Source organism: Athene cunicularia (assembly GCF_003259725.1).
Source record: "Athene cunicularia isolate RWA chromosome 20 unlocalized genomic scaffold, athCun1 chr20_part2, whole genome shotgun sequence".
Taxonomy (NCBI): domain Eukaryota; kingdom Metazoa; phylum Chordata; class Aves; order Strigiformes; family Strigidae; genus Athene; species Athene cunicularia.
Window position 1 is genome coordinate 247,456 of NW_020799126.1, and position 16,886 is coordinate 264,341.

The 16,886-nt window shown below is 55.2% G+C and overlaps 1 protein-coding gene across 1 annotated transcript in view; it reads left to right on the forward strand.

Annotated features, from left to right (window-relative positions):
* CDH22 (cadherin 22) overlaps positions 1-16,886 on the forward strand; it is a 78,542-nt gene that overhangs the window by 33,908 nt on the left and 27,748 nt on the right. Inside the window, exons 4-5 of the mRNA XM_026862350.1 lie at positions 7,999-8,118; positions 16,694-16,861. Of these exons, the coding sequence (XP_026718151.1) occupies positions 7,999-8,118; positions 16,694-16,861 (288 nt within the window). The remainder of the gene's footprint in view (positions 1-7,998; positions 8,119-16,693; positions 16,862-16,886) is intronic.

The window sequence follows — 16,886 nt, forward strand, 5'->3', positions numbered from 1 at the left end:
GTTCAGGACTTTCTTATGGGAAATACCCTGCCAGGCCCTCTTTGTGTGGGAGTGCTCCTTTTGTGGCATCAAGGCCAGGTGAGCTGTGATCATGGCTTTTTTTGTGGTTGGCATTGGCAGTGATGTTTGTGGTCTCTGAGCTGGACAGATAATCTTCCCTAGACCTGAGGGTTTTTTTCATAAGAGTGGTTGGGGAATGTGCCTTGCTGCCTTCCTGAATGTGGATGGAGGTGATCCTCTGTACTGGCCAAGCAGCAGTAGGGAGGCTGGGCAGCTTGGGGAGAGCTTGGGTTGGCTGTTAATACATCATATCAAGGTCAGAGCCTGGGGACCTGTTGGTAAACGTGCGTTGTCTTGGCTCCATTTGGGTGGAGATGTTTCCCTGGATCACCCGTGTTTCTGGTTCAGCCTTGCTCTGCTGGAGAAGGGGCTGGGATGGGCCCACCCCGGGGGACAGGGCTACCCTCCAGCTGGAAATTGTTTTCAGGGAGCTGCTCTGACAGCCTGAAAAGCAAAGGGTGACCCCCTTCTTCCTCTCCTGCTTTGCTTGGCCTTGCTGGGGTTTGTGCTTGGGGCTGCCCAAGTGGATGGTTTTTCTTCTCACTCATGGTAGCTATCAGCCAAAAGCATAGTCCCAACTCCCAGAGGTGGGTGCTTTCCTGGGGCATAAAAAGGAGTAAAACAAATACGGTCAGATCCGCTTGGTGACAGCAGGAGCAGATCAAAGGACATTATTTGCATAATGAAGGAGTACTAATTGGGAGGGAAAGTAATTTGATTTCCTAGTGTCTGAGAGGGAATAACAAATGAGAACACTGCACAGACTCACAGAGTAGCTGGGAGCGCTTTGCAACACACCTGCCCCTTGCTCTGTGCAGGGGCCAGGGCAGCACATTTTGGTAGTGACAGCATACATGCTGCTTGAGACTGCAAGACTAAGTCAGGGGACTAAAGATCCTTTTGTTCCAGGATCTTGTCCTAATAGTGGCCAAAGCGGATGCTTATGGAGGAGGAGCAGCACACACAGCATGTGTGATGTTCCTCTTAATGCTCACACAGCCAGCAACCAGTTTCAGCTTGGGGATTTCTTCAGCTGTGGGTGGTTTCCGTGGGTTTAGTCAGCTTGAGTGTGTCTTCCATGAACTCATCCAGATTCACTATAAACCTCTCCAAAGGGAAAGGAAAGGGGGTTGCTACTGCTGTCTGATGGAGCAAGAATAGCAGATGCAAGATGGTCAGACAGGTACAGCCAGAGCCTGGGATTCGTAAGAGGCAGAGGTGGTGCTTGGAGCTAACCCCAGCCCATGGAGCCAGGCTGAGCACGTGCTGTGGCCCTGGAGAAGTCAGCGTGTTCTACACGCAGTGCACAGGCCCTAGGCTGGCGCTGGGCTCCTGTGCTTGGAGGAGGCACATCCTGAGCGGGGGCTGAGCCAACAGCCTTGTCTGGGGTCCCTTGGCATGGCAGGTCCAGCTGCAAGCGCAGGCTTCAGCTGACTTCTCTCTAGAAACCTCATCTTGTCGGGGGCTGCTGGGGCATCAGGAGAAACAGCACAGCTGCTGAGGGCTGTTTTGCAGGCAGCGGGGCACAGAGCGCTGCCAGGGTGCAGAAGAGGCAGGTTTGACCCCGTGCTGTGCGGGGCTGGCCGGGGAGGCAGCTGGAGCTGCAGCAGGACCCAGAATGAGCAGGGCCTTGTCCTGCCGCAGGGCTGCCGGGGGCAGTGCCTCGGGTCCCCAAGGAGGGCAGGGGCCGGTGGTACTGCCTGGGCGTGCTCTTGCCGCTTGCCCCGTGCCCACTGCCGGGTCAGGCCATGCGGCTGCCCGCAAGCCAGCCGGGGAGCAGTCTGTCTGCAGGATGGGGCCCAAGCTGCAAACCCTGTTGCAGCCCTACTGCTGTCCTGTCCCCTCAGCGAGAAACTGTGGGCTCAGAGCTTGCAGGCTGCTCTGTGCTGCTCTGGGGCTTGGCCTCCGCGGAGGAACCCTAGTGCAGATCGCTCCATAGTGCCTGAGTTGAGCAGAGTCTAGCACCAAAGGAAGAGACCTGCAGCTGCAGAAGAAGGTAGGATGGGACCCAGCTAAGTGCCTGGGAGCTGCAGGAGCTTCACCTTGTAACAGGAGATGCTAAAATTAGCTGTATTTTGGGCTCTCTTCCTGAGCTCCCTGGGGTCTCCTTAACAGCTGTCTGCTGCACACAAGCATGAGCCCAAATCCAGCACACGGTGCCTCCTGCCAGACAGCTCTGCGGGTTGCAGGGTGGGTGTTGGAGCCCAGAGCTCACTTCTGGGCTGTTTGGGCTGCTCAGAGCCTGGGGTGAGGGGTGTGCTAGGAAACGTGCATCCTTTCATTAGGACCTCGCTCTTCTCTTGGTGCATTCTGTTCTCCTGATTTCTCTGTGTAGCACCAAGTCCAGATTAGAGATGATTTGGCGGTACATATAGAAACTTGGGGTCAAGCCCTGACTCTGGCACAAAGCTGGCTGAATGCAGAAGTGATTATTGTGAAGAGAAATTGCTTAATCTCCATGCTGGAAGCAGAGAAAAATACTTTGTTTAACATGCAGCCAGAACACTTGCAGGCAGCCTGATTTTTTTTTTTTTCCTCCCTTGATAGAGAGTGCTCAGAAGACCTGTGTGCATCTGGAAGCTGCTGGGGCAGCAAGCAGCTGGGAACTGGGGCTTGTGCTGCCTGATAGTCCTCAGCGAGGCTGCCCCTTCCCCTTCTGCACTGTGCACTTGGCCGTGGCGCGGGCTCTGAGCCCTCTGTCCTCCTGCACAGCTGAGCACTGCCTACACCCTCTCATCCAGCCCGCATGTGCTAAGCCCCTCAGGGAGCCTGTGCCTCCTTAGTTCAGTGCTTTGGTTTGTCCCCCAAGACACCACGTTTACCTGCTGGGTGCCTTGGGCAGGGGGTTTCTCGAGCCAGACACCCCAAAGGATGTTTGTTTGAGTGATTCCACCACGGCCAGGTTACCTCCCTCGGGCTTCTCCTGCTGGGTGCGAGGGCTCTGCAGTGAATCTCCTGGGTCAGATTTGGCTTTCTACCAAGTCAGGATGATCCTGAGATTGCAAGAAACTCGCTTCTGCTCCAGTAATTTTTAAGCTCCTCTGCTTTCTTCCCTGATGTCCCACTTCCTTGTTTTTGGGGTGCATCAGCTACTGCATGTATTGGGGCAAAATGAAAGCTGTAAATTGTTTATAAAATCTCAGCTGCCCTCCACCCCCACAGCGGCCGGTGGCTGAGATGGGAGTGCTGCACTCTGGCATCAGTCCAGGGCGTGTGGCTTTGCATGACAAAGCACTCCTCCCAGGAATATTCTGCAGGGCTGAGATGGCCATGTGCTGTCCTGGAGCTGGCTGGATCTGCACAGAAAGGTGTCTGAGCGTGGGTAGAGAGTTATCCCTTGGGCCCAGTCAGAGCTGGAGGGGCAGGCTGCGGCCCCAGAGCTGGGCTGGAGAGTGGCTGGAGGCTCCTGCCTCCACCAGGGAAGGGTCGAAGGCTGCTGTGAGGAGGGGCGGTTGGATGTAGCAGGTGTTGGCTTTTCCTGCTACCTGTTTGCAGGCCTGGAGCCTGCCTGTACTCCTGTCCTGCGGAAGCGACAGGCCCCGCGGCTGGCGTGTGGATTCGGTGCAGGGCTGCCTTACTCTTGGGCGCATTTGGAGTTTGCCTGTTGACATTTCTTTTAGCTAAATGTGTTTGGAGCGAGTGGCAGAGCGAGTGGTCTGGAGCCGTTGGCTGTCTGTGTGCAGGCAGATGGCACCTCCCAGGAGGCTGAAACCAGCCCCAGAGGCTCGGTCCTTCAGGGAAGGTGGCGACAGCTGCCAGGACAGGGCTGCCATTGCAACTTGTATTTCCCAGGTGCTCTGCAGAGCTGTGTCCATCCCAGCGAAGGCACTAGCGGCTGTTTGCCAGAACGGCTCTGCGCGGGGCAGCTGCAGGGGCTGAGCCCTGCGCTCGCCACCGCAGCAGGAAAGGGCCTTGCAGGGAAATGGCTCCTCAGTCCCGCCAGCTCCTGGGGACATCGCCGGGCACCTTCTAGTGCTGGGTGCTGGCAGCCCCCCTGCGCTGCTGATCCCAGCACAGACAGGATTAATCTCCCTGGCCTGTAGAGTCAAGGGCTGTTGGACGTCCCTGGCAGGTCTCCAGGACGGCTCAGGATGTGGAGTGGGGATGGCCTGGGCAGGGCCCGCGGAGCCAGAGGGTGGCAGCTAGCCACACTGGTGTCCCCTCCCGCGCCCAGCCCTGCGGGCGGGGAGGACTGCTCTGAAGTGAGGGTCTTGGCCCCCCTTTCCTCTGGGGGGAAATGCAATTTGTTTCATCTACTGTGCCAGATCCCATCTTTGCAGCAGGAGAGTAAGCAATGGACTCTGACTCATTAATTTTTATGTAAAATTGTTGGTTTCCGCAGGTTCTGCAGGGTGAGCTGGCCAGGGGAGGAGCTGAGGTCTTTATCTCGTTTTACACGTCTAATTATCTCTCTGGATACGGATTCAGGTTTCCTGGTTATGAGAGGTGGGTTATACAGTGGATGATGGATGTTTAGATTTTATTTATCCTATCTTTTATGGCTAAGGCACATGCTAGAAAACTAAATAAAAGTCGTACATGCTGTACTTAGTGGCTGTGGGCAGTGCTGTGCTTGGAGAGCAGGGGCTAATGTCAGAGCAGGAGTGGGGGCCAGTGTCCCTTGGCTTGTCTGCGCAGCAAGGAGGGGGTCAGGTTAAACTGGAATTTGAGACCTTTGCTCTTCACACTGAGGGGTGGAAAAGGGGTGAGTGGTTAAATGGGCGTGCTGGGAGTGTGGGGCTCCTCCATTCCCGCTGTCCTGTCGGTGACCTTGAGCAGGCTGTGCTGCATCTTTGCAGAGTAGAAGTCAAGGCCAGTGGGGGTTGGTGTTCCCCCCCTGCCTGTTGTTTGCTCATCAATGAGGTGCTGTGAGAGCAGGTGGGGAAGGGCAGAGCCTTCATCACCTCCAGGACTGCTGGCTCTGGCCTGGCTGTGCCCCCCGTGCTGCTCGCTCTCCCCTCGCGCTGGAGGGGACAGGCTGGTTCCAGACACGGGGCTCGCGCCGGGGGCCCGGCGGCCTGGACCCGCAGCCCCACAGCCCTGTTGCTCCTGTGCTGGGAGCTCCCAGCAGCCCTGGGGGGCAGGAGCCTTCTGTGCCGGAGCTGCAGCCCGTTTGTCCGGGGCACGGCTTACAACAGAGGAGCAAACCCCACCTCTTGGTGGGCACGGATCCTGCCTTCCCACCCGACTCTGGCACTGGACAGTTCGAGTCCACAGGTAAATTCTGGAGCGTGAGGAGTGCGGCTCTCGATGGGGATGGGTGAGCAGGTGAACGATGCGGCTGAGTGAGCGCGTCTGAGGAGAAGCAGCGTGAGGGGCAGAGCCTGATACAAACTTGTAGTGGCCAGCCCCCCTCTTTAATGATCGCTGGGCTGGCACCCGTGGGGTGACAGCTCTGGGGTGGCTGCAGCGTAGTCCCTGGGGCACCAGCTCTGCCCGCACCTGTGCAGCCCCGACACAGGTTATACCGTAAACTGGACAAGTGCAGGCAAGTAACTGATGGGTTCGAGCGTGTGTGGGTGAGTGTTGGGTCTCCTAAGCCTTTGCCTCTGAGGTGCCCAGGTGGGAGCAAGTGGTCCTTGGAGCGTGGGGTGTTGTGCAAGGTCAGCAGGCTCTGCCTGTGGCGATGATGGGTGCAGGAGCGGGTGCTGCTGTGGGCACTGGACCCTCAGCTGGTTGCTGCCGGGGCAGGTGCTGCTTCTGGTGATTCTCAGGCGTTGGCACCTCCGGCACCCCTAGCAGGGCTTCTCTGCTGCAGCTGGGAGAGGGGTGCTTGGAGACCTTCCCTTCTCCAATCCCTCCCTTAGATTTCTGCAGGAGCTTCCCACAGGAATATGCCAGGGTGCCCAAGGGGCTGTGCGGGAGCTGGCATGGGGTGATCTGCCTTGGCTCACGCCTGGTGATGGAGTTGTGTGATGGTGGGTGAGGGGAGGAGGAGGCAGGACAGACCCTTTCAAGAAAATGAAGCAAGAAGCATTTTTTAAACAGTTGTTTGCAAGGCAGGGAGCTCGGTTGCTGTGGTGTAATCTGGACGTGCCTGGCAGGGATGCACCATAACTTCACTGGAGACAGCAAAGCATAAATAAGTCAACTCGAACTAGCTTGTTGCTGAAGACTGATGAGGGGGATTCTCATGTTATCAGCAGAGCTGCAGCTCTGAAAAGACAGCCAGGGAGAATGTAAAGCAACCATGGTAACTGCTCATTTTCTTCAGTGAACACCCTTGCTAGGAGATCAGAAGTGAACTGGTCTGGGGGAGTGTGTGAATCCCTGCTGCTCGCAGCAGCTCTGCTGTCTCGCCTCCGGCCCGTGTCCAGGCTGGGCTGGTGCAGAAGCGCCCTGGGTACTTGGCTTGCCTGCGAGCGGTGGGCTGGTGGTCTCCTGACAGAGGAAGAGGAAGGCATCAGAGACTAGAGCTCCTCATCCTCCATCTGGATGGTTCCAGCTTTGTTTCTGCCTCCTGTGACATGGGAACAGGCTGCTTCTGACTTCCTGTGTACCTCTGGTGTTTGGGACTGTAATGGCTCTAGGCTCGGATGCTGACAACTAGAAGCAAGCCTGGCTCTGGGCTATTCCTGACACGAGTGTAGCCGGGATCAGCCTGTGAGATCGTCTTTGCAGCATATGCATGGATGCTCTGCAGAGCAGAAGGGTTTCTGGACCGGAGTGTGGTACCTCCCGTCCTCAGCTTGGTGCACAGCAGCACTGAGAAGTGCGTGAGGCAGAGCAGAGCTGCTGGATGCAGCAGTGTGAGCTGTGCAGTGTTCTCTCATGGCCCCTGCAGTGTGGGCTGGTCTTGTGCCCTGGAGTCATCTCTGAAGCAAAACCTACCTTTTAACTGCAATCATTGCTGGGGGATCTTGTCCGTTACAAATTACCAGCTTCTCTCTCTGTCAGCCTCGTCAGCTCTTGGCCCTGGCAGTACCTTGCAGCAGGGAGTTTCCCGGTTGGTTTGACCTTTCTTATGAGTAGCTCAGGGCTCTTCTCCCCATCCTGCACTTCATCCCGCCAGAGAGGTGACCGGTGCCAGTGCATGACCTCTGGGGCAGGGATGCTCTGAGTCTGGTGCTAGAGGTGGAGCTGGGTAGCCTGTCCTCCCAGGTCTTCAGTCACACCACCTCTGTTCACAGAGTGTCTGTAGGCAGGATTAGGCTTCCCCTCCTTCCTCACTTCTGTTGTCTCTGTTGATCTCAGCCCCTTTGCTGCTGGCCCCATTCTCATGTCCTGAGTCCTGCTTTTGTCAAATTGAACATGATGTCAAATTAAAGCCATCACAGGGACAGTTGGAGTGAAGCACCCAGTTTAATGAGGCAGCGTTGAAAATCAATAACTTAACTGCAGACATTTGATGGACTTTTATCCAATTTATAGTCCTCCTGCCCTGCTACGTGTAGAGCATGAGGACGTGGTGCTGTGTCTGGCTCTGGGCAAACAAAAGCCTTTCCTTTGCCCTGGCTGTCATCTCTTTGCAGGTCTGTCTGCTGCAGATACGTGGTGCTGCAGCATGAACCAGGCCCTGGCTGGGAGGTCCCTTTGCGGGCTGGAGGTGACCCAGTTGTCCAGTGCGGACAGGAAAGGGGCCGATGTGGTAACGTCTGGTCCCCAGGTCCTTCCCAGATGGTCCAGCAGAAGTCCGCTGGGAGAAGAGCTCCCAGATGTTCAGACCAGTGATCTGGGGAGTAGGTCCTGCCTAGACAGCAGCCCCGAGGTGACCCAAGCTCTGGTCCCTCCTGCCACTCTGTGTCTGCAGTCCTGGCTCTCGGGCTTTCCTGGGAGGCAGTGCTGCCTTTGCACCCAACTGTTCTTGTTTCTTTCAGCACGTGTGAGTGATCAGCGTTGGCCCCCATTCTCTCTTCTGCCGGCCCCTGGCCCTGAGGTTTGCGTTGCTCTTCTCGCCTCCTCCCTGACTTTTTGTTTTCCTCCTTGTCCCTGCTTCAGGCACCTCTGTGATGCAGGTGATGGCATCTGATGCTGACGACCCCACGTATGGGAGCAGTGCCCGGGTAGTCTACAGTGTACTGGAGGGCGAGCAGCACTTTACTGTGGACAGTAAAACAGGTGAGCAGCACCCGGCCGGGCCGGGCCATCGCGTGGGTCACTGGGAGGCCAGACCGCAGCCCACACCCTGCGTCTGTTAGTGCTTGCACTTCCGTGCTGGCCACTGAGGCTGGGTGCCCGTGCCAGGGCGTTACTGGGTGTTGGAGGAGCTCGATGGCCCCGCGGGCGGCTGCCTGGCCCGGGCAATGCCTGTGACACCGAGCGAGACCTGCAGCCACCAGCCCAGAGCACCCTGCCTGCGCCTGCACCCGCCAGAGCTCCACTGCATCCTCTGCCCACAGCAGGAGCGCGCCTGCAGGCACATAAAATCTCCGTGTGAAAGGTTTAAGTACTACCAGAGGGGCCTTACCAAAGGCTGCATTGTTATCACCAGGGCTTTGATTAAAGGTAACACTTTAAATTAAGGATCGGTTTATAAATGTTCTATTAATATTTAATGAAAGAACAGTAGAAGGTGCTCCATTCCTTAATAACTTATAATAGAGCCTGTTGTAAAATGCCTCTGTTATAAATCCCTAGCAGATGATGCTTTGACATACTGGTTAGAGTAGACCATAACCAGGAGATGTTGGGGTATATATTCCCCTGCCTCCCAGGAGCATGACTCTCATTACCCTTAATGGGAGCCTTGCAAGCTTTCTAAGGAGGGAAGACACTCAAATGCTAATAAGAGGTATTTAAGGCACAAAGCATGTAGTAAAGTACCTGCAGTTTAATGAAAAATTGTCAACGGACAAGCATGCTGGGTAGCTGCAGCTCTTGGAAAGCTAGACAGCAAAGTTCCCCCTGACTCTGTTGCTGAACCACAGTGACACAGGCTGAGATCAGCCTCTGGACTGAGCTGCTGAGTCTCTCTCGGGCTGACCTGTGTCTGCTAATAGATAATATTTAAGGCTGGTTTTATGCAAGTCGGTGAAATTTGTTGGGAGGCTCTGGCGTAAGGAAAGTCTGTGTGAAACCAGCCACCTCCTGCAAACTGCTCTGGTGCACATGGGCAAGCCAGGCACAGCCCCTTCTGTGCCACCAGCCCTGGCTGCCATTGGAGGAAGGGGCAAATTCGGTACCTCCTGAGCACACCTGAGAGCGGAGCAGGGCAAAGGGTGGAAAATGCCATTGTGTGGTCAGAGGCTAGTGCAGTGGAGAGGGCACAAGAAGCAGCTTGGGGCTGTACCCACTCCTGGCCCAGAAGCTGCTGCACATGTTTCTTCTCTCCCAGATTTGCTCTGTTTTACTGGGGTAAGGTGGATGAACAATGGGCTAAACACTGAAAATTCAGGTGCAGGTGAGATCCTGTTAGTCTGAGATAGCTTTGTGTGAGTGGAAGCCTGGCTGCTAGAATGAAGAGGGACCACTGGGAGCAAAACGCACAAGCCAGGACGTGCAGAGGCTCAGCTTCCTGCAACAACATTAATGCTCTGTATTAAGGCATAAACTAAAATGTGCCCTGTGGGACTGTGGTGAGAATTAATGTCACTCTGGGAATCCAAGCTTCTTGATTCCTTGACTTTTTGTGTCTTAATTCTCAAGCTGGCTGCTTCATACACTGGAGGGGTTGATTTACTGTTCTACTTGCTTGCGATTCATAAAAGCAAAACTGCTGACAGTTTGCAGAAGAGTCCTCGGCCGCTCTTGAGCGTTTCCAGAATATCTGACCGCTAAAGCAGGTGCTGGGGCTACGGAGCTGCCCTGTGCCTGGGCCCGGGGGTGTGGAGCGCAGCTCTGCCCGGGTGCAGCCTGGCTGCGGCCTCGTGCCCCGCGGTCAGCACTGGCCCTCCGGCTGCGCTGCCAAGCAGGGACGTTGTTTCATTGTGTCTCTCTGGCACTGGCATTTGTGTTGTGTACCCCGAATCAGGCCCCAGAACTCGCCTTGCGTGTGTTGAAAGTCTAGACTGGCTTTATGGTGTATGCATGGGGAGCACAGGCTTTGGAGGCACGGTTTTCTGTGCCAGCTGTGAGAATATCCCCATGCCTTCTTGTGAGAGCCTGCAGGCGTTAGCCACGCTGAGGCTCTGTGCTGCCTTCCTCGTTATTCCTGGTTTGCAGAGAGGCTGCAGCCGGCCTTTGCTCTCCGGATCGGGGGAGCCCGGCTGCCATGTCTTGGGGAAAGAGCTGCTTCTGCCATTGGCAGTGGGTGTTGGCTCTGGGCGAGAGCTCTCCTGCAAGCGACAGCCCCTCCGCACTGCTGCTGCCCACGGGGCAGTCAGCCCCAGCGTTGCCTAGCTCTGGTGCTAGTCCCAGTTCAGCTCCAGGGAGCCTGTCCTCACCAAGGTGCTTCTACCTTACACTGCCTAGACCCCGAGATTGGCCCAGAGAGTGTCTGACTCCCAGTGCATTTACATGAGAGCAGAAACCAGTGTATGTTTAAATTGGCAGACCAAATTTTCATGTTGCTTTATATTGCTCTGCACTCTCCGTACCTCTGCAGATCACTCACCCATACAGGGGTACACCTCTTCTTTGGCAGCAGCTCTGCCTGCCTGCTCACGTCTATTCCCATGTTCTGTGCCGTGCCCTTTCTCACCTCTGGCCAGCATGGCTGGAGACTCCCTGCTGCCTGCAATCCCTGCCCACAGCCTCAGGAGGAAACCTGAAAACACTCGGCACCCGGGCGGGTGGCACAGCCTGGTGCCCTTGGCCCAGTCTTGTTCATCCCTTTGCAGGGATATTGACTGCTACAGAGCCGTCACAGCACATAACGTGGTAGGCCTCGTGATATTTGGTGCTTTCCTTAAAAGCCCAGCTTGTCAGTCTGGAAGAGTGCATTGGAGTCTTGCTTTTTACTGAAAGGAAGAGGTTGTTCTTAAAATCTGTCATTCTGCTGTATGCAGGGAAAAGGCAGAAGGACTCAGAAGGCTAATTGAAATGCAGTCTGGCGTGTTTGATTAAAACAGCTTCTGAATTCTAGAGCCTGTCTCCTGATTTGGATACTTAGAGGTGAGTGCTTAGAGGTACTTGTGCCAGAGAGAGCAGGACAAGAAATACTGTCCTGCTGGGATGAAGTTGGTTATTTGTGCGCAGTCAGTGGTTGTTTCATCCTTACCTGTCAGCCTTGCCGCGTTTGGAGACTGACCGCAGTCCGGAGGTAGTGAAGGTAGACTGGGAGAGGAGTTGTTGCTGGGCTCATGCCGCATGCTGAGTTGGGCTGATGAACTGTTGGATTTGTGTGATGCGGTGGTGGGAGGCAGAAGTGTTTCTCTGCTGCTCGTGCCAGTTTGTTAAAAATGCTCCTGGAAGCGCAGATATTGGGGCGTGGGGGTGGCGGTGGGGGTGTGCTCATGGGTTTATGCAGGTCTGTGCCTCATCCCAGAAGTTTATTCACCAGAGCTGTGCGCAGGGCCAGGGGCTCTCAAGCGTGGGTGCTGGGCGTCTGCAGAGGAGCCGTGCTTACTTAAGGTGATTGCTCTTATTAGCAAGACTGGATGTTAACAGTCCTCTTCAGAGACTGGCGCAGGGACTCCAGGTGCTTTGGGACCAAACTGTATGTCTGGTCAATTAGGGTGTGTCTACTACTAATGTGCAGTGGGAATTAATACTAAATGATGAGGGATTTAGCTGCTAAAAGAAGGGACCATGGCAAGGGAAGTGTGCTGGCCTCCCTGCCCCCCGGGTCCCCGCGCGTGCCTCCCTGCAGGGCACTGCTGCCTCTGCGCTGGCACGGCCAAGGCTGATTCCAGCCGGGAACAAGCCCGTGCTGGGTGCTGCGCTCTGAGCAGTGCTCTGCCTCTGCAGGAGCCATGGGGTACGCTGGCTTGAAAAGGGCTTGGCCACCCAGTACAGAAAGTACCATGTTAGAAATCTGCTGGCTGAGGCATCCTCAGCCACAGTAGTTTGTGATTCTGTACCCTCCCAGTTAACTTTGCTGGTTAGCTTGGTTATGCTGATGCAACCATCACATTGCCATTTCTGGATCTTGGCTCTGAACCTTATTGGCAGAAGAGCCATGAACCTCCTGAACTATGTGCCTAGTACCTTGCTCAGCTTGCCTGTAGCTTCTGCCTACCAAATCGTCCTGAGCCAAAGGAGGGGAAGGGGGGCTGTGGTGTGGGGCAGCTGCAGTGCTGGTTCTTGGGGCTCAGGCCCTGTCTGCAGGGGCCTGACCCCCTCCAGGACATACGCCTCTGCAGGCAGGTGTGAGCACAAGTGAGGAGGCTGCAGTCTGTTGGCAGGTACCTTGCCACCCCTGGGCTGAGGCAGAGATCTGTTTGCTTTAGCTGACCAAGCTGCTGAGAGGAGTAAACCAGTTTATCCGGCTAAATAGGAGGGGTTAGAGAAGACAGATCCAGGTGCTTCGCAGCCTTGCACAGTAAAAAGACACAAATGGCAGGAAAACTTGTCAGCATCCTTGGAAACTCTCAAAGCCTGACTGGATGTGGCCCTGAGTAGTCTTATCTGCCTTTGAAGACTGCCTGCAATGAGCTGTAGTTGGACCAGGGACCTCCTCAGGATACGTCTGTGTATGTAGCTCGACAACTTTCTAGCTTTGCACTTCGTGGCAGGGAGTGTGTTAGTCCTGACTGCCCTCAGCTGGAAGGTGCCTTGTGCAGAGGGTCTCCGAGGATGTGGACATCAGAGTTCGAAGTATCTTGAGAGCAGAGCAAAGCCCATAATGATGGGATTCCTGGAAGGCAGTTGCCTGTAGAGTGCTTTGTCCTGCTTTGTTTTTATCACCCAAAGAGTGTCTGTTGTTTGGGCAGATTTGATGGTATTTATGTGATGCTGTAAGTGTCCCCTTGCCTGGTTAATTATACTGATTAATCTGGATCATGCTGGAAAGCCACATGTGCCTTGTACCAGAGGGGATGCCACCGTGTGTCTGTATTACTCAACTCTAACAGATGCTGACAAGAACTAGGGAGATGCGTCCGAGATGGAGGTTGTTCTTTCTTAATGGTGTCTAGGAAGGACAAAATTTGGCCGATTTTCTGGCTGGAAAGGCAAACCTTGGGAGATGATAGTGAGGATGTTTTCATGTTCCACATAGAGCAGTGGAGGTCCCTGCCTCTCCCTGAGAACAGGGCTGCCACCATCGCTTGCTGCTGCTCTTGCAGAGTCCCTGCAAGTCAGGTTTTGGGAGCAGAGACTGTCCTGGCTCTAGGGGATGGGACATGCAAGTCTGCTGCTGGTGGGTGTTTATGGCAGCACTCATAGTGCCACGTTCAAGGAGCTGGTGTGGAGTGTGTCTGGAGACCCTGATTTGTCAAGGCACTCACAAATGGTAAGTGGTGCCTCAGCCTGAAAGACAAGCCCAGACATGGGGTAGTAGCCTGGTGTGGCCCGTAACATCAGTGGGAACAGCCTTCTCAGTTAGTCTGCGTCAGAGCCCCACTTTTCCAGGATGGACTGGACGAACAGCGTCCTGGCAGGAGCTGGCTGCTGCTCACAGTCTGTGCCCCTGCCAGAGAAGGATTTTGTCTGCCTCTGCCACGAGAAGAGCTGGAGCCGGCTGGGGCAGTTTGCCCTGCTCTGCACGTGCCAAATGGCCTGGACTTGCTCTCTGCTGGGACGGGTGACCTTGGAGGTGTTCTGGGAAGCGCCTGAGCACTTTCCTCCCATCTTGCGTGTGTATTATGAGCTATATCATTACGAGCAGCTCTGTTAAGTCATTACAGCCTTCGTGAATGCATGAGCTTTTTCCCTCTCATCCCAATTCATCACTATTGTGCTGACATAAATCATTTTCATTATAAAATGCTTCAGACCCCGTTAATTAACGGAATTGCTTAAATTTCAATGAGATAGTGCTCGCCCAGAAATAACAGTTTTATATTCATAGTGGAGTGGCAGGAGAGGCCTGTAAGCACGACCAGCCGAGGGCAATCCATGCAGCCCTGGGTGCGTGGGCAAGGCCAGTCCTGCCTGCTCTTGGGTGGGACGTGTGCCAGGAGGCTCATTGCCCCCTTGTCGGGGCTCCCTCGGCCCCTTCAGATGAGGTGGGGTGGGACTCCTGATCAAAGGGCTTCCTCTGAACAGACCCAGGATGAACAAGGGGGCCAGTGCGGTCCCTGGGCCCCATCATGGGGTGAACACCCACTGCCTTCCTCTGGAGGGGCTGGGCTGCTCCTAGCAGCAATTCTGCAGTGCTCTGTCTGCCGCGCTGCTGCGTGCTGGCCGGGAGCGTGGCCCTCAGCGGAAGGGCTGAGGTACCGGGCTGGGTGAGCAGGCAGCTGCGGGAGGTGCTCCAGAGAGGGGGTGAGACAGAGCTTCCTCTCGATTCGTGGGGCTGGAGGCAGTGGGAGTCCAGGTAATTGCAGAACTGAAATGACAGAGGGACAAGGGAAGCTGAGTGAAATTGTGCCTGTCTGTGAGAGCTGGGGACTGCAAGGATCTGAAACGGTGGCTATGCCTTCATAATAAATCCCAGCAGTGATAATCGTTGGGATAATTGCTGGTTTCGGAAAGCAAGGAGAGATAAATGTCTCCGGAACAGTGTTGCCATCTCCTGCTGCACCTGTAACATCATGCAGAGGCGGGTGGAGGGGGGATTTCATCCTCCCAGCTCCGTGGCGTTTCTTTGGGCCGCAGCACCAGCGGCTCCTTGGTGCGAGCCGTCCCCCCACAGCCGTGGTCGGGAGGTGCACAGGGTCGCGCCACGCACGCGGACCGGGAGACTGCGGCTCCCCGCTGGCCTTGGAGTGCTGGTGCCTGGAAGCCTCAGGATGTGTCCCTGAAGCCACATCTTGTCTCCTTGCTGCCTGTTGGCACCCAGCTCTCCCCTGCCGCGCCCGGGTTGTGCTGACAGCTTCCCAGAAGCATCTGCCTCGAGCCAGCCACCCCGACCGCTGCAGTGCTCTGCCGCTGCTCACGTTGTGTGTCACCAAATGTCTTGCAAGTTGCTGAGAGCAACTGAATGATTCTCCGTTGTTCCTTGGCAAGGGAGGAGCCGCTTGTTCCTCACTGGAGACCCACACAGCTAGGCAGCCCCCCTCCAGCATCTTCCCTGACACCAGGCAGGATTACTGGGGAAACAAAGCAAAGATGGGTTTTGCAGTTCACAGTAGGAGAAGGTAAAGCTAACAGTTAAACAGAAAAGCCTGAAAGAAAGAGCAATTACAAAAACATAATGTCTAAATCTGTGGGAATGTTAAGAAACTGAGCTGAAGGGGATTTCAAGCTGATTCCTGGCTGTTCTGGGGTGTTGCTGGCATAGTGGGATTGGGAATGTGCCACTAATGACCTTGTATCCATGTATGCACTCATGCACGCCCCTGGTGCCACCTCAGGGCAGAATAATTTCTTTCTTTCATTTTCAAAATATTTCTTCTCTGCTTTGTTTCTATGTAAATGAAACACTCCTGGGTGACATAGAACTCATAACTTCTGTCATTCACAGTGTTTTCTGGGTTTTACTACTCTTTGTTTGTTGTTTTACATTCCTTTATATTCCTGGTCATTTCCCCCAAGCCTAGATGACTACTGAAGACCTATAAACACTTTTTTTAAGAGACTTCTTTTCATAAAATGTACTAACGTACCATACGTTTTGTTAAGCTTTATGGTCTCTAGTCCCTGACACAGAGCATGTTTATCATCACTGGTCTTGTTAATTTAGAGGGACACTTGCAAACGAGGGGGTTTGTGCAGATAGACTTTTGGAAATACGCTGCCCCCCTATCTCCAAATCAAGTAGAGGGGACCCCCAGGCACGCTTGGGCCATGAGGCACCTGTGAAACAGAGCCTGGGCTGGAGCAGCGATACTCCGTTAGGAATGCTGCGCCAGCCTGGCTCCTCTTCAGCGGGTAGGGATAAGTGGGCTGTTGCAGGTTTGTGCCGAAAGGCTTTCGTGACTCAGCCTGGGCTTTCACACAGCCTTTTGATGCAAACCTTGGGGCTGGCCCCAGTGCAGCCCTTGTACTGGGGTGAGTCCTCTGCTCCTGTGCCTCTGCCCCCACCAATCCTTCACCCAGCTCCTGGCCTCCCAGGAGAGAAGCACAAACCTCTGTTCCAGAGCTCAACCCTGTCAGAGCTGCCGGCAGCCCATGGCAGCAGTCAGGAACCTTTCCTGCCACATGCCTGTGAATTGCCTGCAGAGAGTTGCTGGGATCAGGTTGAGCCTGTGGCCCTTCCTAGGCTCTGGGGGGATTTTCATGTTGTTTCTGCCTGGCTGAAGACAACCTGGGTTTGTTCTTCTCCCCAGAGCCCTTTTCTCCCCTCAGTCAGCTTTTGCTTACGTGATCTCTGTGAAGGCTGGAAAAGGGTTTTCTCCCCTTTGCGCCGGGGTCCAGCAGATGATGTTGTCAGCATCTTGCTACCTACAGCAAAGGTGTCCAACAGCACCCAGGGCTGTGTTAGGAAGAGATCACCAGTGAGGTGATGTGAGTGCTGTGTCTGGTTCTAGACTGCCAAATATAAGTGAAGCACGGGCATACTGGAGCGAGTCGGGGACAGGCTGTGGAGACTGGTGAAGTATCAGAGTACCTGCTGTATGCGGAGAGGCTGGGAGATCCAGTTGATCCTGCCTAGAGCTGGGGCTTGGACGAAGTGCCCTCCGTCAGCCCCCCCTCCAGCCTCACCCCGTCTGTGACCCTGCGTGTGCTCAGTCACCTCCTGTGCTCACGCTGTGCTGCCGCTTTCCAGGTGTGATCCGGACAGCCGTGGCTGACCTGGACCGCGAGACGCAGGACCGCTACGAGGTGGTGATCCGCGCGACGGACATGGCCGGACAGCTGGGTGGCCTGTCTGGATCCACCACAGTCACCATCGTGGTCACCGACGTCAACGACAACCCACCACGCTTCCCTCAGAGTAAGTTCTGGCCCCTTGGGGGGTG